Source organism: Mus pahari, chromosome 17 (assembly GCF_900095145.1).
Source record: "Mus pahari chromosome 17, PAHARI_EIJ_v1.1, whole genome shotgun sequence".
In the NCBI taxonomy this organism is placed as follows: Eukaryota; Metazoa; Chordata; class Mammalia; order Rodentia; family Muridae; genus Mus; species Mus pahari.
In genome coordinates this window covers 4,390,727-4,411,126 of record NC_034606.1, presented here as the reverse complement: position 1 = coordinate 4,411,126, position 20,400 = coordinate 4,390,727, and the positions used below count along the sequence as shown (strand labels likewise).

General features: G+C 42.7%; 1 protein-coding gene across 5 annotated transcripts in view; it reads left to right on the top strand.

Annotated features, from left to right (window-relative positions):
- The window catches only part of Ncald (neurocalcin delta), a 281,389-nt gene that overhangs the window by 237,766 nt on the left and 23,223 nt on the right, over positions 1 to 20,400 (top strand). For all 5 annotated transcript variants that reach the window (XM_021216481.2, XM_029547881.1, XM_029547882.1 and 2 more), the window contains one exon: positions 10,228 to 10,624. In XM_021216481.2, the coding sequence (XP_021072140.1) occupies positions 10,247 to 10,624 (378 nt within the window). In that variant the 5' untranslated portion in view covers positions 10,228 to 10,246. The remainder of the gene's footprint in view (positions 1 to 10,227; positions 10,625 to 20,400) is intronic.

Sequence of the window (20,400 nt, the reverse complement as noted above, 5' to 3'; positions counted from 1 at the left end):
GTGCAGACCATTCTCCTGGCGTGTGACCATCACAGGAAGTGCAGACCATTCTCCTGGTGTGTGACCATCACAGGAAGTGCAGACCATTCTCCTGGGGCCTCTCTATAAGCAGAGGCTCTGTATAATTATTCAAATGACTTTAACAATCCACTTAAATTTTCTTTCTCTATCATTTATAAGTGTGTGCCTGTGTGGATTTGTGTGTACCAGCTGTGTCCAGGAGGCCAAGAGGGCTAAAAGAGGACATCAGATCCCCTGGAACTGGAGTTACAGATGGTTTGAGCTGCCACTTGGGTGCTGGGAACTGAATCTGCATCCTCTTTTAACAGCAAGCTCTTTTAACTGCTGAGCCATCTCGCCAACCTCTTCAGCAAGCTATGAGTCCATACCACAGGCTACTGGAGAGAATACTCCTTGCTTCAGAAACTATGGTGTAGGAATGTTCCACACCCCTCAGTCCTCCCTCCTCCATATCTAACTCCTCCCTCAGTGTATTACTGCTCAGTTTCCTAATCTGCCTGGGTACATATATTGGTTTGGGTAGTCTCCTTTCTCCGTCTACTGGTTTCTCTGAAGGGAAGTTCTGAAGCAACTTGGGTCCCTCAGGTTCTTGCTGAGTCATCCCCTGCCCTGTAAGAATCATAGGCAGACAACCTAGAGATGAATCTGTTGAATTTTAACCATAAATCAGATGTAGGCATCTAAAACAAGTCATGGTTTATCCACATCTCTCCATTTATCCACAGTGTTTATGATTTTCTTCCTGATGTTTTCCTAGTTGTGCTTTTGTAACTGAACTAGAAGAGTGAAAGCAGTGTTTAGTGGAGAGGGCTAGGTTCCCCACACGAGGCAGGCATTTTAATCACCCTGCGCTCTTCTGGGGACGGCCAAGGGTTCTGTGTTCTTCACTGCAGAGAACTAGACTTTGGCCGCTAGCACCTTGTAAATTCCATTTTAGGAGACCTCAGTACAACTTAGATTGAGATTTCTCCTCCAAAGTTAGCCAGGCTGTCTAGGGTAAGTTATGGGCTTTTCCCTGGAAAATCTAATTCTGGGAGCTGAGGAATGAAGCTACAGACTTTTCAAAACCTTTTGGGGAATCACAGAAGAGCAAGGTTTCCGCCTTCCCTCCACAGATGCAGACAGGGAGGAAGGGAGATCTCGCCCGCTGAGAGAACATCCACGAGCCGCTGCCATTGCCTTTCGTGGAGGTGTGGTGGGGTTTTTGTTTGTTTGTTTTGAGTTGTGATTTCCTTTCTTTCTTGGTGGAAAGTTGGCTTCATGTGTCAGCTTTCTGGGTTTGGTTCTCTGTTGATAATTTGCCATCTTCTTGTATGTGTGTGTTGTTTTCCATCAATGGCCAGAATCTGCATTTCTTTTTTCTTTTCATTTTTCCTCCCCCTGGAAGATTAGGTGTGGCCCAGAATACGTTTTTAAAAAGTTCCACACTGCTCTTCCTGGAGTAAATGATTAAAATCGATGCCAGTGTTTAAAGGAGCACCTGAGCAATGTTTATCTTTCTGAGGGAAGGAGCAACTGAAGCAAAGGTCCTTAAGACTTCAGCAAGGGGAGAGACTGCGGGACAGAGATGACACAGTTTCACAGCTGTGAGCAAGCAGAGGGAGCAGAGATCACATTCTGAGAGGGGTGTGGAGCCCCGTAAGATTTTGAGGAGACAGGCATGTAGCACACAGAGCATTTCAAATTTGAGACCAATTTGTGCCCCTACGCCCTGTCTCAAAACCCAAAGCAAACAAGTGACCTAGCAGAAGTGGGAGACAGCACAGCTTGTATTTGGTAATGTCACTCAGGGTACTGTGTGAAGAAAAGCTTGGAACTGGGGTAGGAGGAAGGAAATGGGGGTGAAAAGTGGGACCCAGGCAAGGAAAGGCCTTAGACACCAGGAAGGACCCACTGGTGTCTCGCTGGGGTGGTGACAGGGTGGATTTGAGATTTTGGCTAGAAAGTCAATGTCCCATGCCAAAGGCATTAAAGCAAGAGGAGTCATGGGTAATCCTTGTGTCTTGGAGGGAGTCACCAGAGGGGGAGGGGGAGTCCTTTACTGGGATGGAGCAGACTTGGACTTGAGAAAGATGACAGGATGCAAACAGGACCCAGGAGTGACAGTCCTTGCTCATTCTGAGCTTTCAGGGTACAGCCTTGAACTAGGCGTGAAGGACACCTGCAGAAGGGGTAGGCTTGGCCTCTGTATTTTCTTACCACCTGCTAGCTCTGCCTTCTCCTCCTTCTTTGTTGGTCTAAGGTCCAATGTCAGCGTCTTCAGGCACATTGGCTTTGGAGACCAAGTCTTTGGCGGTAGGCTCTGTATAGTGATGGCTCCGTTGACTTTCTCTAACAGCAGACTCCTAGGTTCTTGGCTTAGCTGCTTGTCTCCTGCAGCTGCATGAGTAATCGACACCTCAAGATTACCACATGCACTGATGTACATGACCCCCGACTCACCCCAAAACCCCATTTCTGCATTTTTCCAATTTCTGTCAATTCTTGGAGCCACTGAGGCCAAACCCTTGGCATGAGGCTGAACTTCTGTTCTGTGTTTTGTTTGGTCATTTTGTTTTGTTTTCTCCACCTTCCAGCCCAGGGAGTCTGCCATCAAGCTGTGCCTGGAATCCAGCCGCATGTCCCTTCCAAGGCTATGGCCATCCTGTGCCTGGATCACTGCAGAGCCTCCCTCACCTGTTCCCTTAGTTCCCCCTCTTGGATTGTCTCAGCAGAGCAGCCACACAGTGCTGATGCAAACCAGCCACTCCTCACCTCTGCAGCTCATAGCCAACTCCTTGTAGTCTCTGCTGGGACCCACGGATGATCTGAGCCCTTGTGGGCCCTCTGGCCTCATTTATCACCCATTCATGCCCTCCAGTCTGCCACATTCTAAGTGTGTCCCTAGTTCAGATCAACTTAGCTAGCTGTTCTCATCCACCCACATTACTCTGTCCCATGGCACTTTCTCAATGAGAACTTCTCTGGCTTCTTACTCAAAATGCTAGTTCTCCTGGCTCTCCCCAGCCTTCCCTCTTTACCGTCTCCATGGCACATGTACACCCGACATTCTGCTGGCTGTTCTTGTCTCCTTTACATTTCTTGCCACTGACTATAAACTCCATAAAAGGGAGGGTCTTTGCCTGCTTGTCCCCTGGTGGACCCCCGGGACTCCTGTCTATCCCGACAGACATTTAGTAGCTATTTGTGGCATAAAGGGGTTATAACAGGAGACTATCTGCTCTCTCCATCCACTTGCTTCTAAAAAAAATTACAAAACTGTTATAATTTCTGCAGAGTAATATGACTTTGTTCATAAAAGGACACACTATGAAAACACTGCACAGCAGTCCAAGCTGGCATGCTGGCTTCTCTGAGAGCTGTGTGACTTGGGTCATGTCAATTAGTCTCTCTGAGTTTTAATCTCTTTGCTAATAAAATAGAGAAAGTCTGCCCTGCCTATTCCATGGGGCTAGTATGAAGATTCCTCGGAGTACCTAGTGTATGAAGGACCATCGTCTTAGCCTTTTATTTTGCTAAAACAAAACATCTGGGGCTGTATCCACACAGAAAGGATGTTTATTTATGTCAGTTTTGGAGGCAGGATGACTATGATTAGGTGAGGCTGTCTGTCTGATGTCTGGTGAGGGCCTTTGGATCATATCACAACATGGTAGGAACACATATGACACAGAGAGAGGTCACATGGCAAGATAAGAAACAGGAATCTGGAAGAGGCCAGGTTGGCTCTTCTGTAATAACCCGTTCTCAGGAACTAATCCGTGTGACGCATCACATCACTGTGATGCAGGAAGTCCATAACCTACCTACTTTCTACCAGGCCAAGCCTCTTAATGGCTCTTACACTTCAGTACCACTGGGGACCAAACTTGCAACACACCAGTCTTTGGGAGTTACCATGGCAACCATTCCTAACTCAATACTATAACTTTGTATATGTGACAACCTCAATGAATTCTCACATCAGAGTCAGTGATATGTGAACTTGGAATATTGAATTCATTTCACTGAGGTGCACCCGCAAAGTAAATGATTTGTTTGAAAAACAATAGAGGTAGCCTTCACACACAAACATTTTCTGTAAATTAAAAAAAAAAAAGTATTTATGTGTGTATATGTGCATGCGTGTTCAGTTGTCTGTGCCAAATCTCCTAGAGATGGAATTACAGGTGACTGGGAGCCTCCCCAGTGTGGGAATGTGGAAGCGGGAAGTGAACTCAGGTCATCTGAAAGAGCAATACATACTTTTTCCTGATGAACTCTCTCCGGTCCCTGAAGCCAGGCACTTTGTCTTGGTCCTGCGTGGTTGTCACATTAGATTCAAAATCAGTTAATGACTGTGTGAGGCAGTGGAGATGATTTGACCCAAGACAAAGCTTCTGCCCCTGCACTGGCTTTCTCCCCACTGTCCCTTTGACTCAAAGAGTCACACCGTTCTGTTTTCCAAAAGAAAATCTCCCAGGGAACAAAAGCCCTGTCAGACCAAGCAGACACAGACAGGCCTTCATCCTGTCAGACACCAGTCCTCAGTCTAGTCTTTGTTGACAACTGCAGAAACACTGGGCTAAGCTGCAAATACCCACTGCCCAAACAACTTAGCCGATGCTCTTCCTTGTTTGTGTTCCGGTCTTTCTGTGCTAATGAGTTTGTGAATGTCGTTTAATTAGTGTTTACTGAAAAATAGCTGCACATAGATCAGTCTTGTGAGAGACTTGGGCAAGATGTTGAGGCAATGTGTTCCTTGTAGAAACCAGCTAATAAGCGAGAAGGACTTTGTAAAGTCTGGGGAAGGACATTAGGTTGGTTTTGAAGAAATAGACCCGTTTCTACAGGAAAGGAAATCATTCTTTAAACAGGTAGATTTAAATATTAAAATAGCAATCCTCTCCCTCCCCCCTCCTGGGGCCCTGGATGATTTGCATATAACAAAACCGTAATGGTGGCAATCTGATTAGAAACCTAGGCAGCCATCTGACAGGACACCAAACAGAAGAGCTGAAGTCTGCAGAGCTCCGAAAAGAGGAACTTGAAATCACTTGTAGATTTCATTAAATGTTTTTGGCTCTCAGCAAAGCTATGCATTATGTATCCACTCTTGTTTCTGAATTTCGGCCTCAGGCAAATTGCCAACATAGCAACCAAATGAAGGTTTTAAAATTCTGATAAGCTAGTCTGTTTGGGTGGATTTTTACTTCCAGAAGAGGGAAGTGAACATTATTAGAACACTCGGCTTATGAATTCGACCTGGGCTTCATTTGTAAGTTAATTTTTCTCTGTATAAGTAGATTTCGCTCCACTTCACATTCACACAGACCTCCAACCCAGGCCTCCTTGACGCTGCTGCTGCTCATGCTAAGGAAGGGAAGTCCTCCTCCACCTACCCCTCAGAGGCTGCGTGCACGGGAGCCAGGCCTGCTCCTCAGTGTGGAACTCAGATTCTAAAAAGGAATGAGACTGGTGGACAGGGAGGGGGATGGTCTCTGGTGTTCTGCGTGGTAGGGGGCTTCATTAACACACATTGTGTGTTTCCAAATAGCTAGGAAGGGGGCTTCTGAGTGCGGTCACCACAGGAAATGGTGGGCATCAGAGATGATGCACATGCCTATTAGCCCAATTAGATCATGAGGAGAGTCACCCATCTATAAAAACATCACATCGTAAGCCATGTAAGTACAACTACTATGTGGTAATTTTGAAGAAAATAAAACTTGAGAAAGTCAAAACAAACCAATCAGGCAATTGATAAGGATCCCCCGTGTTTCCTGTTCTATGGATTTTATAAATGAAATTTAAGCACTGTGAACGCTGCCCTGTGGGGATTTCTTGAGTGAGGGACTCAGAACCAGTTCAATATCAGAGACCCTGGGACACTCTGTAACTCTTATCAACTGATGGTTTCCAGTGTGACAAATGGCATCGGAAAGCCAGTCTGCCTCCCAGGACCAGCCTGCATGCCATCTAGTAATTAATTAGTCATCTTTCTGTCTTCCAGTGATGTTTCTGCCACTTGTTCGTTAGGCCTTAGTTCACAGGGTGCCTGTGGGATGGGCCCTGGAAAGACAAAGCCTGACTGCCATTAAGATCTGCCTGCAGGGCAGACAGCAACCTAAGACAGATGTAAACTGTAATCCTTGGGTAGTCAGAAATTCGAGGGTAGAGTCCCTTCTGTGTGAAGGGGTGTGTCCCATCACCCCAAGAGACCTAGAGTCAATCGAGAAAGGAATTGCCTGAACAGATTGGCCTATGGGCATATCTTTGGAGCCCTGTCCTGATTGCTCCCTGATTAGGAGACATTAGACCACTGTGGGCAACACCATTCTCTAAGCAGATAGTTTGAGCCTTCCAGAAATCCAGCAAGCAGTCCTTCATGGTATCTGCTTCAAGTTCCTGCTTAAGTTCCTTCCCTGGCTTCTGTCAATGATGGGCTGTGATCTCTAAGCTGAAACAAATCTGTCCCTCCCCTAAATTGACTGTTCGCTGGAGCTGTATCACAATCACAAAAAGAAAACTAGAATATTACACAGTGGTCTGAAAGTCTACGACTAAAGTCAGGCATTACTCCTCTTGAAAGGCATGTCCTGTGATGTCACCCTCTCCCCATGAGTGTCTCTTCCTGCAATAAAAATCCTCCACTGTGCTCACTCTCAACTCTTCTGACCCCATGTGACCCTCACTGCCACCAGCACCCTGTGCAACCTACGGCTAAGTGTCCCAAGGGAAAGGTCACATCTTACTCTTTGCATCCCCATCTCCAGAAGTCTAAGATCGGCTGAATGAACACTAAATGACTATGTGAGTGGAAGCCCATATTTGCAGTTATGCCCCAACCCTCATCACCTGCACCATGTTGAGAAACTGTTTTCCTGAGAGACAGCTCAGCAGGTCAAGGCACTTGCTGTGCAATGAGGTCCACAGTTCAGATCTGAGCATCCATGTGACCGACTCACACCCAGTGCAGATCTGTAATCCCAGCTCAGAGAGAGGCAGAGACAGGAGAAAGGTTGGAACTCGATGCCTGGTTTCCAGCCTAGCCAAGAAAACCTGAACCCCAGATCCAGGGGAGACCCTTTCTCAAAGTCATGGGTAGTGGCAAGGAACATGTGAGACACTCATTCAGCCTCCATGTATGTACACAGACACACATATCCAAACATACGTGTACACATAGTTGCCAGACTGTCTGCCTCATCACTGGGGTGCCCAAATACCTCCAGCGAGCCACTCGAGGGGGCCCAGCCTGTGTTCTCCTGGGAAGAAACAGTGGGATTTAGGACAGGTGCTATGGTAACTGGCATCCTGTGTATCCAGATACTGCTGGGGACCATGGGGAGCTAGGAATGGGGGTTCGCGTGTCCTTGCTTTCCCTGTGCGCCAGGCAGGAAGGGCATGGCTGAGCCCAGGACAGGGGTGGAATCCCATTTGGTTTCAAGGATCTGCTGAGAGTACTGAGGAGCAGGAAGAGGGAAAATCTTCTCCGGGAGATTTAGGTGTGGCTCTTTAGGATGAAGCCCACCGCCCCCCAGCCCAGTGACAATCCTTGATGAAGGAGACGGTCCTTGCTTTATTTGATGGTGGATGTGAACCTGGATCAGGGATTAAATACCTTTTCAGGAAGGGATGCCCAGGAAGGGAAGCTCATTGGTTAAACACACAGGACCTATCTAGATACCTCACTAGCATGGAGAACTCCAGGTTTTTATGCTATGTGACCAGTTGTCATGGTGAGCTGTTATGGTTACATGTTCCAGATCAGATAGTGTAGCAGGGAGTTGGCTCTACACCTGCTGTTCTCTTTTTTTTTTTTTTTTTTGGACCTGCTGTTCTCAATTCTGAAATTTTCTGGGGTTTGGGCCTGCTCAACCTTGCCATTTCTTCTGTCTGATTGCATGGTCCACTTAACTCACACATATTCAAACATACATATATACATAAGTGAATATTCATGGAAAAAACATGAAAAAGTACAAACACTCCTTAATTTATTATGGGGGTAAATCCTGCTAAACCCATGTAAATTCTAATATTGTGATTTGTGTTGAAAATGCATTAATTACAGCTCACCTTCCTAACACAAAGACATAGGTGAAGGGTAGAATCCCAGCCCACTGTAGAGCAAAGCTTTCCACAATAGGTCAGGTCTCCACATCAGATCCCACAAGGGAATATGGAGGAAGTTTGGCAACAGGTAAAAGGTTTCTGAACACTAAAAATTAATTCAGGGTCAGAGGATATGGCTCAGGGTCAGAGGAGATAGCTCAGGGTCTGAAGAGATGGCCCAGGGTCAGAGGAGATGGCTCAGGGTCAGAAGAGATGGCTCAGGGTCAGAGGAGATAGTTCAGGGATTAAGAATACTTACTGCTCTTGCAGAGGATCCCAGTTAAATTCCCAGCACCCACATGTCAGCTCACAACTGTCCATATTTCCACTTCCGGGGGTTTCAATACACTCTTCTGACCTCAGATTCTAGGCACACATTGGGTCTACTGATATACATTATGCAGGTAAAGTTCTCAAGCACATAAGTAAATCTAAAAATAATTTTTAATTAACTCAAAATCAAACACAAAATGAATCTGAGATGTTTCTGGTGGAGCTTGCTTGAATTGCATCATGTGACTTCACTGCAGCACTGGCTCTGAAGGCACAATGTGCACGCTTTGCAGCACACAGCACGTATGCTACTGCACCACAGGAGGCCAAGGAAGGCTGCCTGAAACTGCTCAGCTCGGATCCAAGGCTGCTTTATGATGCTGTTATCTACTCTGTATGTGAAGGTTTTCACACTGGTGAGGACAGAATGGCCTGACCACAGAAAACAACGGCATTTACTATTGCCCTTCTGCTGTCCCTCCTCAGATCCATCTGGAATCAGTGTTAGACAAACAAGCAGAGCCATCTCATTAGACAATTCTGCCACTGCCTTTAACACATGGAAAGTGTATATGTTTACAAAAGAATTGTTTTAAAATAATTTCTGGTTTATTGTCAGCAAATGTTTCATTTGTATATCTGTTTTATATCCTTATGACCCAGGGTCACATAAAATTTTCTTGAGCAAGAAGAGTCACAAGTGGTAGCCTTGCTGAACCATGTCTGTGGCCTCCTCCTGGCCATGCAGCCCACAGTGCTGAGACTCAGCTGCTGCCAACAATTGAGAGAGTACAGAAACAAATGTCACTGGGCTGGAAAAGAACCAAAACACAATCCCTATGGGATATATATCACTTTGTACCACTGTTAAGTTGAAAACAATAGTTAATCTGGGAACTAGATATTGATAATATACTGAAATAAGTCCGCACACATAATCCAGAAGAACATACACCAAAATACTAGCTATGTTTATCTCGATGATTAGGATTTGGAAGATGCTAATATTTTCTGGATGATTCACCGCAGTATTTTGCTATTTGATTGTGAACATATGATACCATTGGGATAAGAACATACAAGGTTATATGCAATTTAAAAAGTTAACTTTGACATGTTCCCTAACACCATAGAATGTGAACAACTCTTTGAAGCATCTTTACCATCTAAACCCAAAGGGGTCAGTGAGTCCCTCTGGATGTAACTAACTGGAGTAGCCTGGCAGAGGTTCATGGTGTGTTCACTGATCTTCCTGCACTTATGGTGTCCAGTTACATAAGCCACAATTTATGTGGAAGCAAAGTGATAATGAAACATGCTAAGATTCTTCTCTCTCCCTCTCGCTCTCCCTTCCTCCCTCTTCAATTCCTTCAGTTCTACTTATAGGATTTGAAATTAGTTTTCTAGCATATCTGATCTCCTGCAAAATGATAAGCCAAAACCAAATCATCTACCTTCCTTCCATTTGTCTTCTATCTGGCCATTCATCTACTCACCTGACCGTCCATCTGTCCACCCATCCATCCATCTGTCCGTCCATCCATCCGTCCATCCGTCCATCCGTCCATCTGTCTGTCCATCCATCTGTCATCTGTCTGCCCATCCGTCCATCCGTCCGTCCATCCATCCATCCATATCTTGCTTTCTTGCTGGTCTGGTTAGAAACATGGCTTTCTGTATCTCTGACTGGCCTGTTTTTTACATCATTTTGTCTAGCTATTGGGCTAGTAGAGAGTTTGTTAGATTTTTCCCTCTTCTCAAGGAACAACACTACATGATCACATGACCCTAAAGGACAGCTCTAAAAAACATACGTATTTTCTTTTCTCTTTGCAGTTGAATTCTTGTTGCCAGAATGGGGAAACAGAACAGCAAGCTGCGCCCTGAAGTCATGCAGGACTTACTAGAGAGCACAGACTTCACAGAGCATGAGATCCAGGAATGGTACAAAGGTTTCTTGAGAGACTGCCCCAGTGGACATTTATCAATGGAAGAGTTTAAGAAAATATATGGGAACTTTTTCCCTTACGGGGATGCTTCCAAATTTGCAGAGCATGTCTTCCGCACCTTCGATGCAAATGGTGATGGGACAATAGACTTCAGAGAGTTCATCATAGCCCTGAGTGTGACATCAAGGGGCAAGCTGGAGCAGAAGCTGAAGTGGGCCTTCAGCATGTATGACCTGGATGGTAATGGCTACATCAGCAAGGCAGAAATGCTGGAGATTGTACAGGTAAGGACCCTGGCCTGTTAGACAGAGAAGGAAGCATAAGTGTCACAAGAAAAACCCAGAAGTTAACCTGGAGAGCATGGGACTAAGTTTGTAAACCGGTGTTTTGCCAGGGCAGTTAGTTTGACCCACTTGGTGGTTTTTGAAAAGTTTGAATTCACATGCACAGAAATTGTATAAAAACTTACATTGGTTGGGATCTCTTGAAAACTCAGTAGCTCAGTTTTACTGCCTGCACATTCTTGCCTATTAGCAGTTGTCCATACTTTGGGGTGATTCCCATACTGCAGAGAGGCAGGGCTCTTCTGTTGGCCATCCTTGTTACATTCTTCCCATTGATCAATACAAAAACCTGCTCAGACATGAAGTCTGGGGTCATGTCTTCAGAAGTTGTGCTAATAATGAAGCCCCCTGGCTTGGGTGCCCACCTGCACTTTTCAGGGACCATCTCTTGCTCAAGAGTCAACACAAGCAGTGTCTTCACCTGTAAAATGGAACTGCATGCCATGGGGTTGTATTAAGATTGTATATAACTCTCCATGTTAAACGCTGTCTTAGTTACTGTTCTGTTTCTGTGAAGAGACACCATGTGACCAAGAACTCTTATAAAAGAACACATTTAATTGGGAGTTTGCTTACAGTTTTGAGAGGTTAGTCCATGACCATCATGGTAGGAAGCAGACTGGCATGGCACTGGAGCAGTAGATGAGAGCTTTATACCCTGTAGGCAGAAAGAGAGAGGTGGGGGAGAGAGAGAGAAACTAAACCTGGTGTAAGTGTTTGAACAATCAGAGCCACCCAAGTGAGACAACTGCTCCAACATCACGATACCTCCTATGGACAAAGAGTTTAAACATATGTATGAACCTATGGGTGCCATTCTCATTCAAGCTATCACAAATGTCTAGCCCAGGGCCAACCACTTAAAAGATAATTGTCATTAATTTACAACTTTGTATACTCTTGAGCAAGAGCAGGGTCTGGACACTTTGTCCCTTCCAGGAGGCAAATATAGAGGGCTTCATCATTTTACTAAGGGACACTGTGTTTGGCCTACCAGAACCACTTGCTCAGAGTAGCTTCACTGATATTATAATATTGTACACATGCAACTCATTTAAAATTTTGATGTAAAGTTCAAGTCCTTGAAAGCCATGTTGGTGGCTATGGCAGCTTGCTAAGCAGGAGGTGGGACCCAGAGACAAACCTAAGGCTATTCAGGACTCAGGAGAGTTTAGGAGGGATTCAGCTGAAGGCGCTATTAAGGACTAAGTAGGTGACAGAGCCAACAAGAGCTGGCTGCCATTCAAGGTCTAGGCAGGTGAGGAAAGCATCTGTCAGCAGGAAGTCAAGAGCGTGGGTTTTGGTTTCTTGGAGGGCTCAGCTCAGATTCATATCAGAACATTTAGGCAGATGTCCTACTGAGATAGAGCTGCTGCCCTGGGGGAAATGGTGTTGTGGGGATGGGAGTGGGTATAACAAGGAGATGAAAAGACTCAGCTGTTGGTAGGAATGGGGTTAGGGTAGAGGGCAGCTAGCATGGAGAGAACCTCAGGGAACATGACAATGGAAACCAGACAGAGCTGAAAAGACCACTATAGAGCTGTGACTGAACCTTACGGGAGGATGGAGGATGGAGCCTGCATGGGCAGTTAAAGGGATGGTGTAACTCTACCTTTCTGGCAACGTTATTTGGCTCTTATATCTACCACCCTTCTCCACCCTAATCCCCCCCAACACAGGTAGGAGAGAAAGAAGGATAGAGGAGAAAGGGGGCATAGAATACTTTAGACCATTTCCTGCTAATGTAGAGGTTCTTAGGTGCCCATCATCTTCTTTAAAGTAGATTGGGGTGCTACCAGGAGCTGACCTCCTCTCTCTCTCTCTCTCTCTCTCTCTCTCTCTCTCTCTCTCTCTCTCTCTCTCTCTCTCTCTCTCTCTCTTGCCTTTTATTATTAAAACATCTTAATTACTATATTCTGCAGCTCTCTGAGTGTTTGAGGACCATCTATCTTAAGTATATCTGGATAGACAGCATTGCTTGTTTCTAGCTATTTACTTTTGCTTAACTTTGAAAGCATGTACAGGAAGCTAAATAATTGCTATTTATTAATATAATTAAAGTAGTACCTAACAAGACTACAAGTTTGATTCCTTATAGGTAACTAACTACTAACTTGCATTTCTTAATTATCCTGAAGAGTTTACACTAGTAGCTTTCAAGGACTTGAACTTTACATCAAATTTTTAAATGAGTTGCATATGTACAATATCTTAAACAAAAGTTGAAGCATAGATATAGTATATTGTAGCAAATATAACCTTAGATGTCTATCAATATCCAATAATCCATACCAATGTAAAATATTTGAGACTAGTTATTGCTATCTTAGCCTAAGGAGACACATCCTTTTATCCTCTCATGCCTATACTCCCTTTATCCTTTTATCTCCTTCCTGTCCTTCCCCTAACACTAGACAGGAGAGAAAGAAGGACAGAGGGAGAAAAAGAAAGACCAACTTCCTAAACAAGGACAAACATCCATCACCCACCAAATGACCAAAAACCACCCGCCCCATCTCTTGGGAATTGGGATGTTGTATTTTTTAAATTGCTTCTGCTCTCTGGGAGTAAAGACATCTTTTGGGAACCCTAAGAAAATTGGGATATTGGGAGAACTAGCTGCATTACTTCCTGCCCAGTCTCTGTGGGATAGGGAAGTGCATGGCTTAACTGAAGTCCTGGATGAAGTAGTATATGAGGCTGGACAGTTTGATGCAAGTCACTTTGAAGTTGTCCTGGATGCAGACTCTGAGGAAACAGCAGCTGAGGCGGTCTGTGAGGCTGCATCACCAGGGCTGCTTGCTACACACAGACTTTTAAAGGTAATGTTGCAGGTACATTTCTGCATTAACACATGTATGGAATGTGTGGTGTGCACAACTTAGTTAACGATTCTCTGATCTATGTTTGAGCACGTGAAAGGCATCTGTCAACTTTATAAGTCCTTTTAGATTGTATGACCAAATTGTAATATAAATCTCCGTCCATGCTATATGAAAGGAGGGCATGTGATCAGGCATCTAAAAAGATTAATTGGCTATGTAGAGACATTCATGTATTAGTTAGTAGGAGGTCTTCCTGGTCAAATCTAATCTTTATATATTTTGATGGTAACCATATCTTTTTGTTCCCTGTAGAAACATAAACAAAACTGTGTCTTCAATGCCAAATTATTGCAAGCTTCCTTTCTGATGGAATCTTCACATCCTTGTAGAATATAGGATGATTTAATTCCCCAGTTATTTCTATAACCCAGTGTCTCTCAGTTGCTGTAGTTCTTTTGCATTAGCATTAAGAAAATTTAAAGTTAAGAAGCATTATTTAGTCTATCCCTGGAGGTCTTTAATCTTCCTTTTTGTTTCATAAGCATTTCTTTGAAATTGTAATTAGATCTTTCTGCAACTGCTTGTCCTATAGGATTGTGTGGTATACCTGTAATATGCTTAATATTATAATATGCAAAACATGCTTCATCTTACTAGAAACATATGTGGGGGCATTGTCAGTCTTAATTTGTACAGATATCCCCATAATTGTCATTATTTGCAACAAATGTGTAATTACAGAATCAGCTTTTTCAGAATTCAAAGCAGTTGCCTATTAGGACTCTGAATACGTATCCATGGTATAGTGTACAAACTTTAGTTTTCCAAATTCTGCAAAATGAAACACATCCATCTGCCAGATTTCATTTCCTTTGGTACCCCCAGGGTTACTTCCAGTGGATAATGGAGTTTGGTTTTATACAGAGAACAAGTAGGACATTTTCTTATCGTTTCCTTGGCTTTTTGCCAAGTGATAAAATTTTTTTCTTTAAACATTTACCTTTAACATGATGTTCTTCATGAAGTTTTGAGGCTTCTAACACATTTCCTATTAATAGTCAGTTTCCTCATTTCCTTGTGCCAATGGGCCTAGCAAACCTGTATGAGACTGAATATGAGTAATATATAATAATAGTTCTTATTTCTGATTGCCCATTGCAGTTATATAAATAATAATTTCTAAACCACCAGGTTAATTCTGAACCATGAGGAAAAATTCAGCAATTTCTATATTCAAAACAACTCTTTTGCACATTAAGAATCAGTAATTATATTAAAATATTCAGGAAAATCTAATAATACCATAAGGATTGCTTACAACCCTGACTATTGAACTGAAGTACATGGACCTTGCTTATTTTGTCTGACTTAGAGCTTGCCATTCCTAACTTATTTGCATCAATATAGAATGTAGGTGTTTCAGGAATTGGAGTTTCCTTTACAATAACTGGGAGAATCTAATTATTTCTTTTTATAAAATATAGGTGCTTGCTTTAGGATATTTGTTATTAATTTTTCCCAAATAGTTACTACAAGCTCTTTGCGAGTCTTCATTGCTTATCTAAAAGGACATAATCTTAGCATTAGTAAAAGGTATTATGATCTCAGTTGGGTGTGTTCCTGATAACTGGCATAGTCTTATTCTACCTTTTATGACTAATTCAGAAAACTTTTCTATAGAAGTCTTTAACTTTTTACTTTGTTTATGTGCTAATAAAGTATTACTCATAATAGTGTCTTCCCTTTGCATAAAGAGTCTAGTAAGAGAATGAGTTGAAGGCAAAATAACCAAAATACAATCAAGTTTAGGCTCAATTTGATCCACATATGTATCTTGTAGTCTCTATTCTACCAGAGTTAACGTTCTCTCACTCCTTCAGCTGTTAACCATCTTGGACTGTTTAAGTCCAAATCTCCTGGTAAAGTTTGAAACAAATTACTTAACTCATGAGTAGTTAATTCAGTTATAAGCTGTAGCCATTTAACACCTCTCATTAATTTTGAAAATCATTAAGAGTCTGCAACTGATCTCTACAGACCTCTTGTAGTTGAAATTTTTAAGATTTATTTATTTAATGTTTGAGTGCTCTAACTGCATATTCCTAGATGTATGGCATCAGAAGAAAGCACCAGATCACATTATAGATGGTTATGAGACACCATGTGGTTGCTGGGAATTGAACTCAAGGCCTCTGGAAGAGCAGTCAGTGCTCTTAACTTCTGAGCCATCTCTCTAGCCCCATGGTCAACTTTTGTTGTTGTTATTGTTGACTTATTTTATAACCCAAATAGTTAATAGAATCTTCTCTCTGTATTTTTTCAGGTGCAATCTCTAATCCCCAGTATGGCAGAATTCTTTGTGGTTCCTTAAATATTTTTTCTAAAGTATCTGTATCAGAATCAGCCCATAAACTATCATCCATGTAATGGTAAATAATAAAATACCTGTGAATTATTTATCACTATAAATAATTGTTGCACAAAATATTGACATAAAGGTAGACTGTTTAACATTCCCTGTGGAAGAACTTTCCAGTGATATCTCTTTACTGGACCACTATTATTATAAGTAGGTACTGAGAAAGCAAACCTTTCCCTTTCATGCTCATGCAAAGGAATTGTGAAAAAAACAGTCTCTTAAATTGCTATCATAGGCCATGACTTAGGTAATAAAGAAGGTGGAATTCCAGGCTGTAAAGAACCCATTGGTTAAATTATTCTGAGCTCTTAAATCTGTTAACATCCTCCATTTTCCTGGTTTCTTTTTTATAACAAACATAGGGGAAATCTATGGGCTGGTAGATTCTTCTATATGTTGAGCCTCCAGCTGCTCTTGTATTAGCTGTTCAAGTGCCTGTAACTTTTCCTTAGTTAATGGCCACTGCTCTATCCATACAGTCTTGTCTGTCAACCTTTTTAAGAGGGCCATGGGTATTTCAGCAGGGAACCTCAATTCCTGTGATGTTCTGTGTTTAGACAGTTGTCACAACCTGTGTTTGGATTTGATGACACATACCTTCCCCAGGAGCATCTACCATTTCCCCCCCCTAATTTCCTCATGAGCTGTCTCTGGGATCATAGGAATATTAATTTGTGTACTCCATTGTTGTAAAGATCCCTTCCCCATAAATGTGTGGCTATGTCAGCTACATAAGGTTTCAATTTTCATGCTTGCCCTTCTGTTCCTACACATTTAACTCATTCATACGCTATGTTTTATTTGAGATAATTTACCAATTCCTATAAACTCTACATAACCTTCTGAAGTGGCCGTTTTGCATTACAGAATTTGGGGGAAATGACAGTCACATCAGCTCCTGTATCCACCAAACCTTATATTTTAACACCATTCACTTGCAATTTTAATTTAGGTCTCTGATCATTAACCACTGTTTGCCAAAACACACATTTTTCAGTACTCCCAAATTCTTCTGCTCTTTCTACTGGAGCAGCTGAGCAATCCTATTCCCTGTGTTAATTTGCAACTTTTTTTTAAACATATGCCATAATTTTAATCTCTTCCTTGAAATCCCCATCTATAATACCTGGATGCACAAATGAATCTTTAGGAAGTTAATCCACTTTTTCCCAAAAGCATCCCTATGATTCCTTAAGGCAAAGGACTGTAAATGTCAGCAGTTATTTTGTCAGCAATACTTAGTATGATGGTTTGTATATTCTTGGCCCAGGGAGTGGCACTATTAGGAGATGTGGCCTTGTTGGAGTTAGGCGTGTCTCTGTGGACATGGACTTAAGACCCTCATCCTTGCTGCCTAGAAGCCAGTCTTCCACCTTCAGATGAAGATACAGAACTCTCAGCTCTGCCTGCATCATGCCTGCCTAGGTGCTGCCCTGCTCCCACCTTGATGATAATGAACTGAACCTCTGAACCTGTAAGCCAGCCCCATTTCAATGTTGTTCTTTCTAAGACTTGCCTTGGTCATGGTATCTGTTCACAGCAGTAAAACTAAGACACTTAGTTACATTGTTTCTGCCTCTCTTGGCTAACCAGAGGGAAAAGGCTAGTATTTTTTACAGCAGGGTCTCAAACTGGCAGCCCACCCTATTTTGTATCCTAAGGGCAAGAGATTATCTTCTATGTCCCTCCTAGACCTGCACTCATTAGTCCAATGACACCTTTTGCCACAATGTCTACAAACCCCAGGGAACCTCAAATGTTCTTTCAGAGAACCCATTGCCACCAGAAACAGCTTATCCCCTTCTATGGTGGAAGTTACCACATTTCTCACAGTTAATGTACCAGCAATTTTGAGATCTGGCTCAGAAAGTACTGTATTTCTCACAGTTACTGCAGTGGATGTTTTGAGCTCTGAGACTTTTAGTAGCTTGGTCAGAAATTCTTTGAAAGTGGCCAAATTCACCATAATTAAAGCACGAGGTATTTTGGTATCTGAGAGCTTTAGCTATAGTTTGTCCTATGATACTGGCATGATGCTCATGAGAGCCAATATCAATCATGTTTCTCATCCACTGTTGCTGCTCATGACTTTAAGGATCTAATCACTCTTATATTCTGTATCCACATTCTCAAATGCCAAGGTCTCTATCAAACCTGTCTGGCATCAGGGCCTGATATGGCTTTGTTTACAGCTGAAACCAATTTTTACAAGAAATCTGTGAAGGCTTCTCCAGAGCCTTGTACAATCTTAGTGAATGAGGTGGATCTATTCCCAGACTCCTCAACTTTGTCCCACACTCTTAAAGTCACCAAGTGACATTGCTCTATAACAGCATCATCAAATCAAATCTGTTCTTGCAGGTCAGAATACCGCCCTTCACCAAGCAATTGATTTTTAACAATACTCATTCCCCTTGCTCTGTTTCATTGTTCAATATTCAAGGCTTCCTTCTCCACCATGTTAACCACTGCTAACTGCTGACTAGCCTCTAGCACAGCTGCTATCAAACCTTTCCAGTCTTGGGGAATAACTCTATTTTGGGTAGCTCAGTTACTTAATATTTGTTTAACATAAGGGGAATGAATTCCATAGGAAACCATAGCCTCTGTGAAACACCTCAGTCCTATCATTTCTATAGGATGCCATGCTATCTCATCTTAATCATGATCTGCACCATTAACGGGCATGTGCTGCACAATTACTGGGAAAACCAATGGTGGCTTCATAACCCCAGGCCCCTCCTCTGGATGCACAGTTGGCTCAAGATTAACCCTTTCTCTCAAGACAGACTATTTTGTTTTTCAATCCTGTCACCCTGTATGACCCCCTGCTCCTCTTGGCTCCTCACCCTGTCCAGAGGCTGTAGGCACTTGAAACTGTAAGTGCTTGGCACAGGACAGGATACAACCTGCCTTCTAGTACAGTTTGTACCCCTCCTTCATCCTTAGGGAAGCTCCCACCCTCGGTCACCAGGTCTGAACCCTTTTGCTCCCCTTTTTCTGGTGCTACTCACTTCCCAAGTGCTCAGGCCCCTCCATATCCACTTTCAACTTTTATAATTGCTCAGCCATTCTCCCAACCTTTTCTGAGATACAATATAGGAAGGAGAACGAGGAGAAGGAAGAGGAGGAGGAGGAGGAGGAGGAGGAGGAGAAAATAATAATAATAATAATAATAATAATAATAATAATAATAATAATTCCCCTCTGGGAGAAAATTAAACTTTTGGGTGACCTCCTAAAGCAAGGTCTCTATCAGTACCTGTCTCCTTTTCCCTGCTGCTTCCTGTATCATGTCATTAGAGATGGTTTCCCATTCATCCTAACTCACATCTGGGTACCATTATGACCATACTTTTTGGCTATTTTATTGGGTTCTTATATCTACCACCCTTCTCCACCCCAATTCCTTCCAACCCCCCAACACTAGATAGGAGAGAAAGAAGGTTGGAGAGGAAAGGGAACATAGATCTTTTTAAACCATTTCCTGCTGATTAGGGGTGTTGAGCTCCTTGGGTTAACTTCAAACTTCATTACCAGGATATACAATTTCCTCTTGTCTCTTTGCTCACACCCACTTGACAAACCTCAACAACAGCAACTGACAGCAGCAGGGGAGCAAACAGTGCCCCAGGCCCTCTCGGGGGCTCTCACATTTATACCCTCTAAAGAGTCCCCAGAATTCCAAATGCAAACTATCTGCAGCTAGCAGAAATCATATTCCTCCGAGAGCACAAATCCTGGTTAGTGGCTATGGACGATATGAAGCAGCCCCATATCCCATGCCTGGGATTAAAACAAAAACATCATCCATAACATAACTGGGTTCAGTAAGAAACCACAATTCTCAGTGCAGGACATCATAAGCACTGAGAAGATGCTAACCCAGGGGTCGCAAGTGACATCACCTCACCCGATGACATGAAAAGGTTATAGCAAAAATAATCACTTAGTGATATAAATCTTAAGCAGAAATAAAGGCTGTGGCCCTTCCCCTGCAGAGGGAGACATTTCATGTAAAATATGGGCAAATAATGGGGTGGACTTGAGAGACAGTTCGGCAGTTAAGAGCACTGACTGCTGAACCAGAAGACCTGAGTTCAATTCCTAGCACCCACATGGTGGTTTGCAACTGTCTGCAACTCCAGTCACAGGAGATACAGTGTCCTCTTCTGGCTTCCAAAGGCTTTGCAAACACAGGACAAACATGCAGGCAAAACACCCATACACATACAATAAAATAAAAACATTAAAAGAAAATAATGGTATCCCATCCTATCCACAAATGAATTTTTTAATTTTTAAAAATTTTCTTTGTGGATAGGATAATTTCTTAAATGACATATTTCTTGATATTTTTAATATGATAATTTTAAATTGCCCTCTTACTATACATTAAAAATATCCAATTAATTCCAAAACCAAAACATTTCTGTAATGTAATTTTCTTTTCTTTTTTTTTTTTTTTTTTT